The sequence below is a fragment of the Homarus americanus genome, unplaced genomic scaffold, assembly GCF_018991925.1.
Source record: "Homarus americanus isolate GMGI-L3 unplaced genomic scaffold, GMGI_Hamer_2.0 scaffold19117, whole genome shotgun sequence".
NCBI classification, from domain to species: domain Eukaryota; kingdom Metazoa; phylum Arthropoda; class Malacostraca; order Decapoda; family Nephropidae; genus Homarus; species Homarus americanus.
The window spans coordinates 3,734,263-3,754,261 of record NW_024754704.1 but is presented as its reverse complement, the minus strand read 5'-3'; the positions used below and the strand labels follow the sequence as shown (position 1 = coordinate 3,754,261).

Here is a 19,999-nt window from a genome sequence, read left to right as displayed (position 1 = left end):
CACACACCGCAGCAGGCGCATCTGACGACTCTGTACCTGCCGTGAGGGAAGCACAACATTCATCGCCTCCACACACCCTTTTTCTCCCTCAGGTACTCCCTGCTAATGTCCTGCACCCTGCTGCTGTCGTGGACCCAGCTGCTGTCACGAGCCCTCATCCGCTTCTGCTGACGCAGCCCCTGCTCCTGACCCAGGCCCACACACCCCAGCAGGCGCATCTGACGACTCTGTACCTGCCGTGAGGGAAGCACAACATTCATCGCCTCCACACACCCTTTTTCTCCCTCTCTTCTCCCACAGATAGTGTGTATATAGACAGTTGTATCCAGCGACCGGCTCATCCACGCCATCGCCGTTGTCTCACATGAGGCATGCACCGCCCGTTCTGCCTCACATGTGCTAAGCAACTCTACAGACAACAAGTCTCCTACACCGCCTGGAGGGAAGGGGGAGTATTGTAGTGGACGTCTCCCCTACAACTGCGTAGCCGCATGCCACCTGCTACATCTTCCCTAGCAACCAAACGAGCGGCCCAGGGGGGGGCGTCACCAGATGCCACAGTATCCTAGCAACCAGCCACGTCTTCCCTAGCAACCGAGTCGAGAAACTGGCGAGTTTACTTCCGGTGGCTGTGTATATAAGCTCTGTCTCTCCATTGAGATTCATTCTGGCCTCTCTTCTTGAACACGCAACACCTCCTCCTCCGCCGCTGCCTGGCGGCCCTCGCTTCTCCTCCTCCTGCCTGGCGGTCCTCGCTCCCGCCGGCGAGCATGGCGACCCACCAGCTGTCCTTCTCTGAGCGTCCTCACCAACCAGCTCTCTCATTCTGCTCTCGGTTCCTGAACACGCAACACCTCCTCCAAGCAAGCTCCTCACTGTCCCGTTCTCATTCAACCTGGAGGCCAGCAACAGGCAACATCTTCTCTAACGAAGCTCCTGCACATCTACCTCCTTCAACACGCTACTCACCGAACGTGTCTACTGAGCAGCTCCTCACCACACGGCATCTCCAGCACCAGACTGTCTACCATATAACTTATATTATATAAGAAAACCACCACCTTAGAGTTTCCATCTATCCTGAGTGCTAGACAACATTATATCACGAAACCCTACAGGCCCATGGGTACATGTAAATATAGTATCGAGTATTAGGGGGAGAACAACGGTGAATACTATAGGTGAATCATAGACCCACATACAAATGCAATGTTTAATAAACACAAAAATGGTTACAGAAAAGACGCTGTATTCACCCAAAACAGGAACCCCTGGTACCATGCCCTCAGGCTCAATTTACTTGCACCACTACTGGGTGTACCCACACCAAAATGCACATAAAGTCTTGCAGCACCTTAGTACCAATAAAACCAGTGGCACCTGCCAGTACAACACTCAGTACCTCAGGGGCAATACTCCAGGGGTTGCCCTGGGAGTCTCATCACCAAGTGACACCTTCCAACAAACTCCGATAATTCCGGTGAACTAACACCACCACACCAACAGCCCCACCGTGTTATGTACTGTACTCATCCACCAATGATGGGGCTGGCAGTAGTTGGGGGCTTGAAGATCCGGGTTCACCACAGGGGCAGGGCGTTAAGGGAAATACTACGCCCTATGGGGCCCATGGGTGGTAGTGGAGCTTCTGACGGTCGGGGTTCAAGGGGACACCCGTCTCCACTGGACCTCAGACATCTCCCAAGACTAGTGGATGCGTCATCCTCGCTACAGACACGGCCTAGGATGCGTTAGGGACCTGTGGGAGGGAAGCATGACAGCTCACTCACGGTGTATAACGAACCTCAACGTTTCAAAGGGGCATTAAGTAAGGACATAAAATACTTCACTCAAAGCACATTAACTACGTTACTTTAACACTTGTACAAACTATTAATTAGGTCAAATCACTTAAAAATGGCGAATTACAACACGGAGAAGGTGGAGTGACCTACCTATGGGAGGGAGGCGTGGCGGCTCACTGATTTTGAAAACCAACCGCCGCCTTCCACCCCCGCTAAAGTCACAGATTCCACCTACTCAACCATTTCACTGAATTACGTTACTGTAACACTCTGACGTTTGAAACTGAGACTACGAACTCAGTTTCATTCCCAACTATTATCTTTACAAACAATGCTCTGACTGAGCAATCAAAAGCAAGAATTAAATTGATCACAAAAGGTAGGATGGCAACAGGTCTCAACACGCAACGCCTTGCTACAACACCCGAGGCAGATTTTAAAAGTTCCCTTCAGAATATTAACTAATTCCTCAGTTAACCTCCCTACCACAATTTCACTATGATTATCAGAGTCTCTGCTAATCGTAGGTGAAAAAAAAAACGTTTACAGGTTCTCGGTAGCCGAAAAAGTTTACAACTACAGTCAACAAACATACGACATCTCGATGACGTCATCAAAGAAACAGGGAGAACAGAGGACATTTCCACTGGGAGACTCAGAAGGTTTTGTGGACGTGTAAGCGTAATATGGATCATTAGTTTAACAGGTTAGCCGTCATTACGATCATGACAGCCTATACCATGAAAAATATGTCCCTTTGGTCAATAACTTCTTTAGTTTCAACCTAGATCCTAAAAGTTCAGCAGACTCCTTTAGTAAATTCAAATCCCTAACCATATCGATAAGTTCACTCTGGGTAAACACCTCCGGTACATCACTTATATCTTCAGGTTGATAAACATCACTTCCGTTACCTGATTTATCGTCAGGTAACGGAAGATTCTGATGACACTGACTGCAACACATCTGGCAGAATGGGGACTGGAACCTCAGGACCATGTGGCACTGGTCTCATGTCAGATGGAATCTTGGGATAAATGATTCCTTGTTTATTTTTTTGCATTTTATCCTTCTATCTTCACAGAACAAAAATAACAGTCATCACCATGATTTTTAGGCTCCCGCCATATCATAGGGACTCCAAATGGCATAAAATTTTTCTTACCATATTTCTACAGTCTTAAACCTTCAACACAAGAGCGACATACTTTATGTGGTGCCCATGGTTTCTCTAAATCACCTATTTTCACTCCAAAGTAGGTAAAATATGCATTTTCCACGAATGCGATTACAGGTATTTCTTTTCGTTGCTTATGCACAACAAAGCACCCACATTTGCAGCAGAATACGTTTGGATTGTTCAAACATCCACGAGAAGACATATTTACAACAGGAATAGTATCTTAGTAGAGCAAAACAAGGAGATTTAACACTACATCCACGAGGAAAGGAAACAACTTGGTTAGGTGATTCAATAAAAGATTCTTCTCACGACTTGTAATAGGAGCCCTATACACAGCACCAATTAGTATATTTTTCCTTTTCATAATGATCTTACACCATACCGCTTTATCATACAAATGGAAATTTACATTGTCTACAAGAGAAATAAGAGAATTCCTCACTAATATAACCACACCTCTACCAGGTTCATTCTGCACACCATTGAATTTACTATTTAATTTTCACTAAAAAACTGAAGGACTTTTATGTTTACCAGTAAATTTTAAAAACTAAATTAATTAATTGAATTATCAGTTTACTAGCCTAATATACCACTTATGCACTGGACTGGTATTTATTTGTTTCCCTTTATTATCTATATTTTATAATATTTCTGGCTTCACTGAATTTTGACTTCCAACAACTCAATTAATTAATTGAATTATATTGAATACAGTGATCCCTTGGTTAACAAGCGCCTCGGGTAACGAAATTTCGGTTAACGAATTACCTTCCATAAGATTCCTCACTTCGGTTAACAAGCAAACCCTCGGTTAACGAATTCCTTACGAATTTTTTCCAACTTGCTTTCGCCTGCATTTAGCTGCCCACCAGCTGTAGTATTAGTCCGCCAATACATTAATCGGTTTTAGGGCTTAAATTCCTTACCATTTTAGTAAATATCAAGATGGTTGTACTATTCAATAATTTTAAAAGTTTTATATTAAATTTTGTAGTAATTTTAACAATTATTGAACATAATTGAAGTACAGGAAACTATTTTTTGCGCGCCAAAAAGCCTCTCAACACACCAGCTTGGCATCAGTTTGTTTACCAGTTCAGAGGAAGGAACATCTTGTTTGAGACTCTTCAACATAAATGCTTTTTTCTGTGTTTCCAGTCAAATTATTGGTCATTTTGAAATATATTTTACATATTGATAATATATAGTGCAGTGCAGTGTTGATTTAAAGAAGATAGTTTTGAATTACACCAACTGAACTAAAATTTTATGGGTGAAATGGCGGCATGGGGTGACTTCTCTTCCACCCTCACTGCCTTCTCTTCTCCCTTTTCCTCCACCCCCATTCTAATTCCCATCATCATCATTATCATCCAGGAGCCTTCTACATACACATCTCAAAGTAAGTGTACTTTTCTACATTTTTTGTTGAATTTAGGCAATTTTCGGTGAGCTGGAACCAATTACCCAAAAACCCATTGAAACAATGGTTTCGGTTAACGAGTTTTTCGGTTAACGAGTTTTTCGGTTAACGAGCAACCTTCTAGAACGGATTGTGCTCGTTAACCGAGGGACCACTGTACTTAAAACAACCATATTAATTTATTTACATTAATTTTACTACAGCTACAACCAGGGTCTTATTTTCTTCAGTTTTACTGTATACGTAGAACCATTCAGTCACTAGTTTTGTAAACATTAACGAAAACAATGCCGTCTCGTCTTCTCGTATGTTTTAATATACGGTAATACGTATTATTAATGAATTTTATTGTTCATTTTGCACTCTCAAACCCGTCGAAATTCAAGTTTCTGCTGTCGAAATTTGAAATTGTGTAGTGTTCTTTTTTTTGTTTGCGCCCAAATAAAAAACGTTGAATTAAAAACTCGTGAAATTTGAGAACCTACTGATACTTGAATGCCTATGGATGAAGTACCTTTGACTTTTGATGTGCCATCTAATAAAAGTGTAAATGTAAAAGGGATGAAATCGATGATTGTTAAAACCACTGGACATGAAGACTCACTACACTGTAGTTTTAGCTTGCTGTGCCGACGGGACCAAACAACCGCCTCTGTTAATTTTCAAGAGAAACACATTACCGAAGGAAAACTGCCAAATGGAATTCATTTCATTGTACAACCCAAGGGATGGATGGATGAAGAAGGTGTCAAGGTATGGTTGGATAAAGTGTGGTCCAAGTGTCGTGGTGGCCTGCTACGAAAGAATTCACTGCTAGTATGGGATCAGTTTAGTGCTCACAGGACTGAAAACACCAAAAGGCTAGCAAAGGGGCTCAACACACAGCAGGCAGTATTTCCTGGTGGCCCGACTTCCCAGTTACAGCCGCTCGATGTCAGCATTAATAAACCCTTTAAGAATAACATGAGGGAGCAATGGAATAAATGGATGACAGAGGGGAATCATGATATGACGCTGACTGGAAGGATGAAACGTCCATCAATATCTGAAGTGTGTGAATGGGTGCTGAAGTCATGGTGTGATATTAAAACTAAAGTTATCGTTAAGTCTTTCAAAAAATGTGGTATCAGTAATGCTATGGATGGTACTGAAGACAACTTGTTGTACAAGACTGACAGTAGTGATGATTCAGAGCTTGGCGATGAATCCAACAGTGACGACTTCGCAGGATTTGAAGATGAATAAAATGCTTTTTGACTGTTTTACTGTACATGCTATTTAGAGATTTACATTTTTTTGTGATTTTTATTGTTTACTTACCAAAATTTTTAATTCAACTGATTTCTACCGAGTTTTTTTTTTTGACTTTTAATTATTTTTTTTTAAATACTCTGTAAAGATTTTTTGTTTTATTTAGACGTTGATATACATGTTTACATTTGCTTACTGTACTTAAGTTTTCCCTGTACAGCTCCAGATCTTGCTGTGTATCTGGACAAGGTGCCAAGAAATCATGGGAGGACCAGGGAGTGAGAAGAGTTACAGAGGCACCTGCTGTGACAGTCACTCATGCCTCTGTGAATCACAAGACAGCCATGCTTGAGGTAATCATTTATAGATATTTACAGTGAACCATATGAATTATGCTATGTTTTTCTCAGGCAATAAACAGATAAATGAACTGACGAAAATTGAAAATTCACAAAAGCATCTTAGGACTATAGAAGTCAACTTTTTCAGAAAATGCATATGTCTTAGTGAGTGTACTCATCTCTGCCTAAATATGAGGCCAAAAGGTTTTGCAAATTGGGTGCAGTAAAAGATAAAAAGGCAGAACCACAACTTATATTTTTTCAGCATAGTCTCCCCTGACTTAAGTACACTGCTCATCAAATCATGCCTCAGTAGCCTCCTTCAGCTCCTCATCATGCAGAAAGCAGCAACCTCAGAAATGGAATTTAAGGTTTTGAAAAGATTATAGTCATCTGGGGTCAGATCAGATCAGTAGGGAGGATGGTTGAGATGTTCTAAACCACATTCATAGAAATCTGTGTAGCACAGGATTTGTGGACTGATGCATTGTTGTTTCAGGAGCACACCTCTAGCCAGCACAGTATTTTCAAATATTTTTCCTAGATGACATGGTAGAATTTTCACACATTTAGTCAGCAGAATAATCAACAGTGATATTTTTTTTGACATGTAGTCAGTCAGCAGAATCCCACTGGCATCCCAGAAAATTAAGTTTAGTATTGTGCTGACAGAGGGTTGACTTCTGGGGGTCAGAGAATTTAGGTGTTTTCATTGCACAGATTTTGCCTTTGATTTAGGTTATTAATGATGACTCCAGGTCCGTCTCTTCCATCACCAGATAGAAAAGAATATTAATTCAGTAAAAAAATTTACATTGGGGGTTCAGGTGATCAGCCTTAATCACCTGAGTGGGATATTTTGCAGGTAAGAGGGTAATCTTTGGTTACCTCAGGGAGTAGCAGCTCTACCTTGTTATCTAAGATTGTTATCTAAGAGAGTTGTTGGATGTCTTACATATAATGCCCAGTTCCCACTCTTTAAAAGTGGATTGGTGATAGGAAAGGCATCAGGTCACTGAACATCCTTCAAATTTGACTGATGGCAACCAGGTCACCATGCCATCAGGTAATCACAGCTAACTCACACAAGTCAGGAAATTAGTATTACGATGATGATGATGATGATGATGATGATGAATATTTATTCAGTTACACTGTGTATTTATTACACTATACTGTATTTTATATTTTCAACAAGATCATGTGAGAATTTAAGCATTTGAATTTTTATTAATGGTTTACTGGAGTAAGAGGATGCAAGTGAACCTTCCCAGTGATCATGAAGCTCAGCTGATTGTCTGGGGAACTTTGGGGGGGTGGGGGTTAGGATTTTGGAACAGTTTAGTGGATTGCTGTGTGATAATTTACACTGATGTATTATGCATTTTAACTTTCTGGACAAAGCAAGCACTGCCAGAAAGTTTTCTAGTTGGTGGAATCTCACATATCATTTTTTGATGACTCTTAATCTTTAAAACACTTAACTCTTGCAGGTGAAGTGGACTGATGGTGAAACAGATGTGTTCCCATATGTGTGGCTACGAGATAACTGCCAGTGCCCATCTTGTTTTCATGCTGCCTCTAACTCTCGCATACATCTTATGGGGGAGTTTGATCTTAACACTCAGCCTCACACTGCCCAGGTAGTACAGCATAACCCTTATGTTTAATGGTTGTATGTAATTGAGTCCTTGGTACTGTACTGTGGACCTTTAATCTTACTGAGTCTTGTGATCACACTATTGGGAATGTTGTCACTTTTGGTACCATAAATGTCACATCGTAGAAACCTCTAGTCTACAGTTTTTTGTTTTTTGTTTTTTATACAGGGATTCGGGAATTAGCCCACCCTGGCATAAGTCACTGACCCACATCGGGGCCTGGCGGAGAAAATGTAGTAGTAATAACAATAATAATAATAATAATAATTCATAGTAAATAAAATTTATAATAAAATTACAAAATTAAAAATAAAATAATAATTCATGGTAAATCAAATTTGTCATAATAAATAAAAAAATATAAGTAAAATAATAAAATAATAATGATAACAACATTGTAATAATAATAATAATAATAATAATAATAATAATAATAATAATAATAATAATAATAATAATAATAATAATAATAATAATAATAATAATAAAGAACCATACAGAAAAAACAAGAACAAAAAATCAATACTGTAGTAAGAAACACTATATGTATGTTGTGTTGTCAAAGTAAGAGAAACAATTGAGACCCTGCAATTGTGTGTAAATGAGGCAGAAAGTCAGATGAGCAACCTGGGACTTGGTCACAATTTTCGTGATGCCATATGGCAGCAGGGTCTACCATTAGACAATACATTAAGCTTCCAATATCTTCCCAGGCGGTAGTACCTCCCTGTTTGATAGCTGCCTACTACCTACTCAGAACATCCAAATAATATTCAATCTAACAGTTAGGTAAGATGTTAACTCAAGTTCTACTTGTGAACAAATTAGTAGTGTGTTACAGTGAATATTGTAGTAGAGCGGTAACTTTCATAACTCTCACCAATCTGTCAAGGGTTCGAGCGTCGGCCCGGACACACGTGAGAAGGGTGTTATCCAGCGTGACCCTACCAAACACCACAGGTTTCCCGGTCCCCGGTTTCCTCCTCTACTAACACTGGATAGACCGCCCAAATGGCTAGTAAGCTGATAAGTGGCGAATATGAAAAAAAAAAAATAGTCAGGACAAATCAAATGCGTACACAAGATTTTAAACTAGAACCCCATGGTAAATAGTCATATAAATAAGATCACTGTGGTGGTAAGAAGTAAGTTGAATCGTAATGATCAAAGTTCACTGGCAAGAGCACTTTTCTGTCCAAAACTGGCAACTTCTGATGTCACATTTAACTCATGATGCTGATTGGTTAATTAGTGATGCTGCTCTTAGAAGCTGGTACGAGGGAGGAGCGGGGTTCGTGGAGTTTGTGAGACTGCAGCTTTCCTGCCAATGTGATGGCAAGATGTGAAATAAAGTTAACCTCTATTATATAAATCTTAAATACCATCGAGTGTTTCATGACGACCGGTACATGATTATGAATTTTGTTATTTTAAGGATATAGAGATGAGTCTTAAATATAATTAAATGTATCTACAGCAAATTTATACTGTAACTATTATCTTTGTAGGTAAACTAAATGGGATCAAATAACTAGAGATGCTGAGGTAAGGGTACACTTACTGTACAGCATATTGGGACATCATCATAAGGTTGCATAGATTTAACAACTGTATCTCTGTGATGGATAAAGTGACATACTGTATAATATTATCATCATTTTAGTGTTAAATGGGTGACTGAGGCTGGTAAGGTTGTAACTGTTTGGAAGTGTTTTAATAGCTAGGTAATATTTACCTCTACAGTATATGTACAGCCCCCAGATGAGGCTTGAGTAGCTATTAGTGAAGATTATGCTCATTTATAAAGTCAAGATACTGTATTGTTTAATGTAATTTTTACTTATAAAATTGTTGCCTTGAGTTTCATAGGCCAACAGAGATGGACAAATAACTGCCTCCTCCCCATTTTCTAAACTGAAATAAAAAATTGTAATACAGTACTGTACTCTACCCAGTAATCAAATCCTTTCAAATACAGGAGGGACCTGTGTTCACAGTAGCATGAGGAACAGTTGTTGCCTGACTGGCTATTTCCCTAACTGGTTGAAGAAGTAAATGCCTCTTTGTGCCACTAACACTCTTATATCTTAAAAAAAATCCTCATTCATGGATTCTGCAAGTCAGCTGAGAGTCCAATGAAGAGGAAAAACCCTGAAAGGTCTTCTAATGTCATAAAAACAAATATAAGGTGACATCCAGTAGATCACACACCTTCTCAAGGTGGGATGCTTTGTATTTCTCCCAACCAGTAGCAGAACAGAGCTATCCTGGATCCCCAATATCAACTCCATTTCAGTATCTTCTTAAAAGCCTTAATCAGATTTCTGTCATCTAGAAACAACTACAGTACAGTGGTCCCTCGGTTAACGAGCGCCTCGGTTAACGAGATTTCGGTTAACGAGTTACCTTCCATAAGATTCTTAACTTCGGTTAACGAGCAATCCCTCGATTAACGAGTTTCTTACGAGCTGACCTGAACATGTTTTCGCTTGCATTTGGCGGTCCACCAGCTGTAGTATTAGTCCGCCAGTACAGTAATCGGTTCTAGGATTTAAATTCCCTACCATTTTAGTAAATATCAAGAAGTTTATACTATTCAATAATTTTAAAAGTTTAATATTAAATTTTTTAGTAATTTTAACAATTATTGAACATGCCATCCAGCCTGCCAACACACCATACAGGCGTCAGTCTTTGTATCTTTTCAGTGGAAGTAACATCTTGCTTGAGACTCTCTTCAACTAAATGCTTTTTTTCTGTGTTTGCAAGTAAATTATTGGTCATTTTGAAATTTATTTTACATATTGACATATAATGCAGTGCAGTGTTGATTTAAAGAACATAATTTTGAATTACACCAAGAGAACTAAAATTTTATGGGTGAAATGGCGCCATGGGGTGACTTCTCTTCCACCCCAATGCCTTCTCTTCTCCCTTCTCCTCCACCCCATTCTAATTCCCATCATCATCATCATCATCATCATCATCATCATCATCATCATCCAGGAGCCTTCTACATACACACCTCAAAGTAAGTGTACTTTTCTACCTTTTTTGTTGAATTTAGGCAATTTTTGGTGAGCTGGAACCAATTACCCCAAAACCCATTGAAACAATGGTTTCGGTTAACGAGTTTTTCGGTTAACGAGCAACCTTCTAGAACGGATTGTGCTCGTTAACCGAGGGACCACTGTACTGTACTTTTCAGTATGCAGAGTTACACTCAGTGAGTGAAGTTACAAAGGTCTGCATAACAACTCGCCAACCAACCCCACACTAGGTCATTAATAAATGTAAACGCTTGCAATACACCTCACAAACTTTAACGAGACATAATATTAGCACTGAGGACTGTGTGGCCACCCGTCAGACATAATAAAAATGCAATAAACAATATAGGGGCAGCAGTTAACTTCCATTATGAAAATAGAGAGTGGGACTGCCTGAACGGAGGAACTGGACTAAGGCAGTTGATCCTGCTCTGTTGTTTTAAGGCTGAGTTGAACAAAGACTTTTAATAGTCTTCTAGGGGAAATTGCTGTATCAACCATGTGGTATGACTGAGAGAATTTATAATGTAGATGCCCTTCTCCAGATGCATTGTCCTCTAATTAAAAGGAGAAATGGGATAAATGGTCACAGCAACATCTCGCCACTTGTGATTTATGTAAACAGAGTGTAAACAAAGTTGCCCCATACATCACTATTGTAAACAAATTATGAACCAGTTTCAAGTAGACTATGTGGCATGCAGTTTCAAATGGGCTCTTAACAAATATCCTCTTTGGGAATTATTTTCATAAATGAAAGTTTTTCTCTTTTATTTGTACATTACATTATTAAAATTAAATAAATAAAGCATTCATAAAAAGAGGGGTAACTTTAGTTGTTCCAAATTAATATTAGCACTCTTGGGTTTGGGCAGGTGCTCTACAGCGAGACGCACGGGGTTTGACCTGTTACTCACCTCACCTCACCTCACTTGACTGCACAACACGAGGGATAATCGTACGTGATGAGTCATAGCACGCTTGCTGTTTGAGATAAAAAAGTGAGATTTGGTGCATTAGCATTGTAAATAAAAAATATATTTCTATACCTAAGCGCAAGTAGAACAAAAAATTTTGCTTACGCTTAATGAAAATGTTTATACATCACTTTATACTTTCGTTATTTCATGTGACCGCAATATGAACTTTATTCCATTATATAGCGTATATATTTAACATATACAGTATAGGAAAAAATTATAGAAGAAAATTTTTGAAAAAATTAATATTTCGTTGGGTGCAATCAGCACAAGCTGCACGAAAATGAGTGGGAAATGTGGTTCCTTTAAACACAAAAGGGAGATGGTGTGGTTGACCTTGGAGTGCAGTCTGCATAGTTGCCAGATTGCACTGACGTTGCCAAATGTGTGTCTTGCGTGTCTAGTATTCATACGTAAACATAAAATTATTTAATTTTAATTTTTGACTTCATAAGCAAATTTGTGTATGAAAACCCTAAAGTGATAATTTAGATCACATGCAATTTTGCGTATGAAAACCCCAGTACAGTACAGTACAGTACAGTACACTACTTTACACTATTCTATAACTGGGGTATTGGTGGTACAGCTGTAGCACGCTTGCCTCTCACTATTGCATCCCAAGTTTAATCCCTGGGTCAGATATGAGAAGGAAGTTAGTCTTTGTGACTGTACCAAACATGGCAGGTTTTCTCTGGGTACTATGGTTTCCTCCTGTACTAACACTGGACAATGAAGGACAAACTCATTAGGGGGATTAAGCAAGTCAATGGATTTCTTCATTAAAGTAGTAAATTAAAAAATCCCGAGATGACATACTGTAGAATGTAGATAGTACTGTATAAGGCATCTGTAGGAACCAAGTGGTTGTCACCAGGTACTGGAAGAAGGTGAGCAGGTAGAGGTGGTGTGGAGTGATGGTCATAGTGGAACATACTCAGCTGCCTGGCTTCATCCTCGTGCATTTAATGCTACCCGGCGCCTTGCTCAGGCACCCAAATTCAGGTTAGTCCTTTCCACTAAATGATGTTAGTTACATCTTCATATATTTTCTCTTCTTGGCCATACAGGCTTCAGTAAGTGACTCATGTGATATATGATGTCCCAGATCACCAAGCATTTCATGACAGTTTTATTATCAGTATACACCTGTATATAATGCAATTCACATTTAAACTGGAATTTATAATATTATGAAAATATAGGAGGAACAAATGCAAGACTTGACATAGAATTATTAAAGGAAATGAACAATTAACTATTTAGAGCTTTTTTTCTGTCATACATCCTCCATCAGGCAAATCATCCTACTAGAGGTAACTTCAGTCTCAAGCCACGAGGGAAACCATGTTTAGTAGCTTTAGCAATGTTGTGTGTACCTTCTGTTTTTTTCTTAATATGTAAAAAAAAAAACTGTATAACTGGTATCAGATCATTAGCGATGTAAATTGGTGAGTGCTTTTATTGCACTATGTTATCCTTAAGGGGAGCGTCCGGCTGAAGCACGAAATTCGTTAATAATTGATCTGTCAATAACCATTTCCTGTCAGCAATTAAGGACACCAGATACATTGTTGCTATACCCCTGAATTGGTTCTGCCTAATCTCTGATTTTTCCCTTAGATTCTTATCAACCTTCAAAATCCTACTTCTCCGTAACTTCTCGCTAAATTACGTTGAAATTCATGTGGAGTACATATACAGTAGTTAATTTACTCCTCTTGAACATGACATATAGATATTTCTGATTATCGCTTACATTTTGGGTGTGTGAATTTTTTCTTCCAAATATTTATAGATAAATCAGCAAATAATAAATCACACCAAATATAAGGAAAATCTATATGTTCAGCCATGCACAATATGTTACAGTGGCCCCTCGGTTAACGAACTCAATCCGTTCCAGAAGGTCGTTCGTTAACCGAAACGTTCGTTAACCGAAACCATTGTTTCAATGGGTTTTTGGGTAATTGGTTCCAGCTCACCGAAAATTTCCTAAATTCAACAAAAATGGTAGAAAAGTTCACTTACTTTGAGGTGTGTATGTAGAAGGCTCCTGGATGATGATGATGATGATGGGATTTAGAATGGGGGTGGAGGAGAAGGAAGAAGAGAAGGCATTGGGGTGGAAGAGAAGTCACCCCATGGTGCCATTTCACCCATAAAATTTTAGCTCTCTGGTTTAATTCAAGATTATTTTCTTTAAATCAACGCTGCACTGCATTATATATTGTCAATATATAAAATATATTTCAAAATGACCAATAATTTGCTTGGAAACACAGAAAAAAAGCGTTTAGTTGAAGAGAGTCTCAAGCAAGATGTTACCTCCAGTGAAAACAGAGAGAGACTGACGCCTGTTTGCTGTGTTAAGAGGCTGGATGCCGCGCATTAAACTAGTCACTTTACCTTCAATTTTGTTCAATAATTGTTAAAATGACTAAAAAATTGAATATTAAACTTTTAAAATTATTGAATAGTATAAACTTCTTGATATTTACAAAAATAGTAAGGAATTTAAGCCCTAGAACTGATTAATGTATTGGCGGACTGATACTAAACCTGGTTGCCCGGTCAGTGCAAGCGAAAACATGTTGAGGTCGGTTCGTAAGAAGTTCGTTAAGCGAATTTTTTTTCGTTAACCGAATTGAAGATCCTTATGGAAGGCAGTTCGTTAATCGAAATTACGTTAACCGAGGTGTTCGTTAAACGAGGGATCACTGTATTCTGCTCCTTAGTTTTTGTTTTATTAGAATCGGCCCATAAATGGCCGAGCCTTAGTGATTAGAATGTTAGAAAAACTCTTTTTGAGATATGGGCCAATAAAGGTGGCGCAAGAGCAACACACGGTTGAACCTTACTTTCGCTTCTTTAATGGGTAACTGACTCTCGTCCTGCTGCGAGCTAGCTGAGGAAGGTGCCAGATACTGATTTTTACCGAGTGATTGGTATTACTTTACACAAAAATATTATAAATACTTTTCTACAGCTTTTGCTACTTAAACAGAAGGGCCCTCTAAATGAAGGGGGTAGAACAATCATGCAAAGATACATAAATATTATGAACTATGTAATCAAAATACGTCAGCAAATATAGGCAACACCTTTTCTCAGGAATTTTTCTGAAAATTTTCGTAATTTTCCGATTTTCATTGTATTTTCAGCCGGGTGCTCCCCTCAAGAGTAATGCTTCCAGCTATTGCAAGCGAAAGTTTGGTCTGTAATGTACAGTACAGTGGGCACTGTCATGGTGTGTACAGTGAAACGGGATATTTCAATGTCACTCACCCAGCCCTTGGCAAAAAAATACGATTTCAGAATTAATTTTTTCTTTAAGAGAATAATGTATTACTTTGCTTTCAAAAATTTCGTTCAGCATAACATACTGTAATGTACTCGATATCATCCAATTTACTTTTCCTCTTCTGAAATACAGGTTAGGTCGTAGGTACTGGGGAGCTGAGTTACTGAAGAACCTTCCCAGGGCATCATTCCAGGAGTTGCTCACAGATGATAAAGCCTTGCTAACTTGGCTGCAGCAGCTAGAGGTGCTGGGGTTTGTCCTGGTGAGTGGAGCGCCAGCTGAACCTGGACATGTTCGCTCACTGGCAGAAAGAGTTGGCTTCATCAAGAAGACTCATTATGGGTAAGTTAACTTTGGCCTTTTGTATAGTTAAAGAAGATATTGTATAATGTAAGCATAAATGTTTTAACAGTGATTATAAAGTCATAATTTTAGAGTCAATATACTCAGGTTTATTATAACAGTATTAATATCTACAAATAAACTGTATGTTTACGATTTGATACAAATTTTTATTGATGGAAGTTTTAATAGTAGATACTGTTTGGTTTGCCCAGTTATTTTATTCAGATTTTAAGTTGGAACTTTTCAGATTTTATTTGGACTAAACATTATTTTGGTTTAGCGCTTTTGTATTGGATCAACTTAATAGTGTCCCTTTGAAGTTTTATGATAGTTTTGTTTGGGCTATTTTAAAGCCCAATACTGCTCTTATTTCCACAGTTTCAGCTGGTAGACAGTTTCATAAGTCTGTCACCCTCCATATGGCATTAGGGAACTTGTAAGGTTCACATGGTAATTCTTTACTTGCCTATCCTCTGACGTGCAGTGGTCACTAACACTGGAGTTTATTTCAATGCTTCCCCCATGCCTGCAGCTGTTTTGTAGATACACAAGAGTCCATGGCCACTGCAAAGATGTAAACTCAGCTTGTAAATGCCCTTTGGAAATAGTAGTCAATGGATGGGGGGTGGCAAATGGTCCTCGAGGCAACATGGCAGGCAGACAGGCACAGTGCTTGTCAACTTGCTGAGTCAGACATATGAAGATTTATGCTACTCTATACAATAGAAAACCATTGTGGAAGGGCAAAGTTTTTTCTTCTTCTTTTGCCTGCCTGTCAGAGTGGTAGTAGGCAACATCTCTTACAGAGTGAGAGACATGCTCCCCCTTTTTGGACACTGTAGCAGGCATATGCAGCAAAGATGGCTGGCAGAAAAATTTACCTGACTTTTTCACTGAGCACCCACAAAAACAAGTACAGTACATGTTATTTTATCAAGTATTTATAAATCATGTGTGTGGCCATCACTGTACATTACTCTGATGTTTTGATTTGAAGAGTACTGTAGTTTTAAAGTTCTTTCAGGAAATAAGAGTCTAGCTTTGTGTTGCAGTCCTTATCTCAAGGGACTAAATTTAAGGAGTCTGAGTTTCATGACTATGGCCTTCAGATGTAGATGCACAGTACTATTTACAAGTTACAGTACTTCCACTTTGGGGAGTATACCATGGCTTGTGATATGATATGGCCTCCTGCATTCGATTTCTAGCTAGTAAGAATATTGTTGATACCTCACTGAGGACCTGTAGGTCATAAATGAAGGATTGATATAATATGTAATCTTGTTTTGTAACTGAGGGGAATAAACATGTGATCTGGAATCCCTCCCTCCTCTCTTGATATGGTTGAAACTTAGATTAAGAACAACTGAGGGGTTGAGTATGATGTATAATTTATGATGAAAGAAAGTTATAAACCACATGAGCAAATGAATCTAAGTCTACACAGAGAAACTGAAATTTCCATAGACCTCTGACTTTAACACTGGGATCTAAGCAGCCTTGAATAATCTAGGTAACAAAAGTCCAACTTCCACAGTGTACCTGCCAATTAGGCTGTCTAAAAGACAAGGAGAGGGTGTTTAATGGTCTTAGTCATCTCACAGGTCAAGTGTTGGTGGTGGTGTAATGAACAAATCTCTCAATACTGTGTCCTGGGTTTAATCTCCAGCCCAGGTCAGATGTAAGATAGGTGTTATCCAGTGTGATCCTACCAAACATGGCAAGCTTCCTCTCAGTACTCTGGTTTCCTCCTGTACTAATACTGGACAATAAAGATCATGACTGAAGGAGAACTCATCAATTGTCATTACATTTCTTTGTAGGGAAGATTTTACTGTGAAGATCAAACCAGATCCCAGCAACGTGGCATACCTTGATAGTCCCCTGCAGCTCCATGCCGACCTTCCATACTATGAGTACAAGCCTGGGGTGAGTATATGCCAGGGGTGATTACATGACTGGGGTGAGTACATGCCAGGAGTGAGTACTTAACAACTTCAATTACATTGTAGATAGAACAGACCATTTTTATTAAACTTGACAAACAACATATAAGTTTTTTATTTATTTCATCAAGTATAATAAAATCAGCATAATTTATTTACAAAATTCTTGAGCTCAATAGGTTTTAAATGAGTCAGGTAATTTATGCACACCCTGTATATGATGTCACTGGTTAATATAATTTTTTGGTGATTTACTATTGTATTTGAATCTAATTAAAGCGCCCAACTACTATGGTTATTAACTCTCCTCCCTGAGTCGCTAATCTCTCTTCCCTTTCTCTTCGCCACAATGTTGCTTCACTCTCTCATTTACAGGTACTTTAACGGACAATGTTCGGTGGATTTGGCATCCTGTGTACCGCCGGCAAGGCTGTGGGCTCGTAACACTCGTCTTGCCCGTGCCCACTGTTTCTGTGTGGATGTCGGTCACACTAGAATAACCCGTTATAGTACTGTACATCCTTCTTTCCTCACACAGCCAAACTGTGGAATGCTCTGCCTTCTTCTGTGTTTCCATATTCATACAATCTGTCTCACTTCAAAAAGCTGGTTTTCCGGCATCTTTGTGGTGTAGATTAATATAATCTTTTTCTCTTCTATTTTTTATTTCTTTTTACTCTTATTTTTTAGCCCCCCAGGCCCCATTGTGGGTCGATGACCTGTGCCCGGGTGGGCTATTCCCCGTAAAAAAAGGGGAGGGGGGGGGCGGGGGACAAAGGCAATATACTATGGTTATTCATTTGACTCATAAATCTCCTAGGTCCAGTTCATCCACTGTATTGTCCAGTACGAGGGTAAAGGAGGAGAGTCTCAGATCACCGACGCTGTTCATGTAGCTCAGGAGTTAAAGAGACTTCATCCTGAGAAGTTTCGTATCCTCACCCAGACACCTGTGGACTGGTTTGACGTTGGCACTGATGAATATGGAGCATTTTACAAAGTTCTCCAGATCCCTATGATATGGTAAGACAGTTATATATTCATGATAGTTGCTGTTTGAATAGTACATATGAGCATCTGTATATCTGAATAAGGAATGTATATTCAGTTATGTACCCATTTCGTCATTCTAACCAAACACATTTTAGCCCGCTTGACACTAGCGTAGCTCGGGGGGGGGGCGGGGGAGGGGGGCGGTCCGCCCCGGGCGGCACTTTTGGTCTGCTTGGGTCTGCTCATCACCCATATCTGCAGCTTTCTTGGCCTGTGGGGACCCGTCCTTCTAGAAATTAATGACACACAGACTTACCTCCAAACCAAGGGCTTGAACATACAACAATGTGATATAAAACTCAGGGCATTAGAAACATTTCTAGTTGAAAACAGGGACAAGCTAGTGAGTAATGGAGTTCACTATGCCAAAGAAATTTGCAATGATCTGGGGATAGTCATGGAGCGTCAGCGTCGACCCAAAAAGAAGAAACAAATGTTTGGTGAAGGATCACGAGATGCTGAATTGCCATACGACATTGAATTGAGGAGAGAAATGTTTTCTTCGCTGGACAGAGTGATCCAAGAAATAACTTTGAGATTTCAACAGCTTCATGAACTTGCTGAGAAATATGCCTTCCTTACCCCATTGAATCTTTTGGATGATAAATATGAGTGTCAAATAGATCACGATCACGACGACATTGATAAAGAGGAGTTCCTCGTTGAGAGAAAAAGACTTCAGCATTTTGTTGCTGTTGCTGCTATAACTATTAAAGACAGAATACAGACGTGGAAAGAAGGCCCCCTTGAACTTTTGCAGTTTATTCAAAAGTATAACCTTGGGAACTCGGTTCCAAATATAGTAATAATGCTGAGGATTTTCCTCACAATTGCTGTTAGTGTTGCTACCTGTGAGAGGAGTTTTTCGAAACTAAAACTGATCAAGAATTACTTAAGATCTACTATGAGCACCTTGCGGTTGAGAAATCTTGCCATACTGTCTATAGAGCGACAATTGACAGATGAAATAGTTTTTGACAATGTCATTGAAGAATTTGCCAACAAAAAAACAAGAAAAGTTACTTTGTAGAAAGTTGTAGTTTTCATTTCAGAAATAAAGATGGTCCTAATTTTTTACACTTTTTTACTTTTTTCCCTATCCTATATGTCGTTTTTGCTTTTTGTTTAACTGTTACTTATAAAGTTTAAGTATGTTTGGTGTGTATTTAAAGCATACTATATTTGAGTATGTGAAAGTACAGTAATATTATAATGGTACACAAACTATTTATATATATATATATATATATATATACACACCTAGACCCCGACTTACGACTACGTGGACTTACGACCGCCTCAGATATAGATAAAAATTTAAATGACACGCATTTTCTATACCGAAACGTTTCCAGTTAATGTAGTCTCCATGTATAATTAGAAAATTATGGGGGCCCCATGTGCATTCAGCTGACTACATTAAAGGTTAAGTGCTCAGTCACACTGTATCCATTCCTTATTATTTATTACTTTCACTGTACTGTATCCATTCATCATTATTCATTACTTTTACTGTACTGTATTTCATTGTAGATTTTTTTTTTTTTATCTACAGTATATCGGACTTACGACCTTATTGGGTCCCTAACCCCGTCGTAAGTCGGGGTTTATATATATATATATATATATATATATATATATATATATATATATA

At 38.9% G+C, this 19,999-nt stretch overlaps 1 protein-coding gene across 3 annotated transcripts in view; it reads left to right on the top strand.

Annotated features, from left to right (window-relative positions):
* Positions 1–19,999, top strand: part of LOC121855918 (gamma-butyrobetaine dioxygenase-like) — a 34,664-nt gene that overhangs the window by 4,388 nt on the left and 10,277 nt on the right. For all 3 annotated transcript variants that reach the window (XR_006086863.1, XM_042351113.1, XM_042351114.1), the window contains exons 2-7: positions 5,886–6,018; positions 7,500–7,649; positions 12,575–12,702; positions 15,134–15,343; positions 17,170–17,275; positions 18,113–18,315. Coding sequence is in view for 2 of the 3 variants with exons in the window: in XM_042351113.1 (XP_042207047.1) it covers positions 5,886–6,018; positions 7,500–7,649; positions 12,575–12,702; positions 15,134–15,343; positions 17,170–17,275; positions 18,113–18,315 (930 nt within the window). In the remaining variant the exon portion in view is untranslated. The remainder of the gene's footprint in view (positions 1–5,885; positions 6,019–7,499; positions 7,650–12,574; positions 12,703–15,133; positions 15,344–17,169; positions 17,276–18,112; positions 18,316–19,999) is intronic.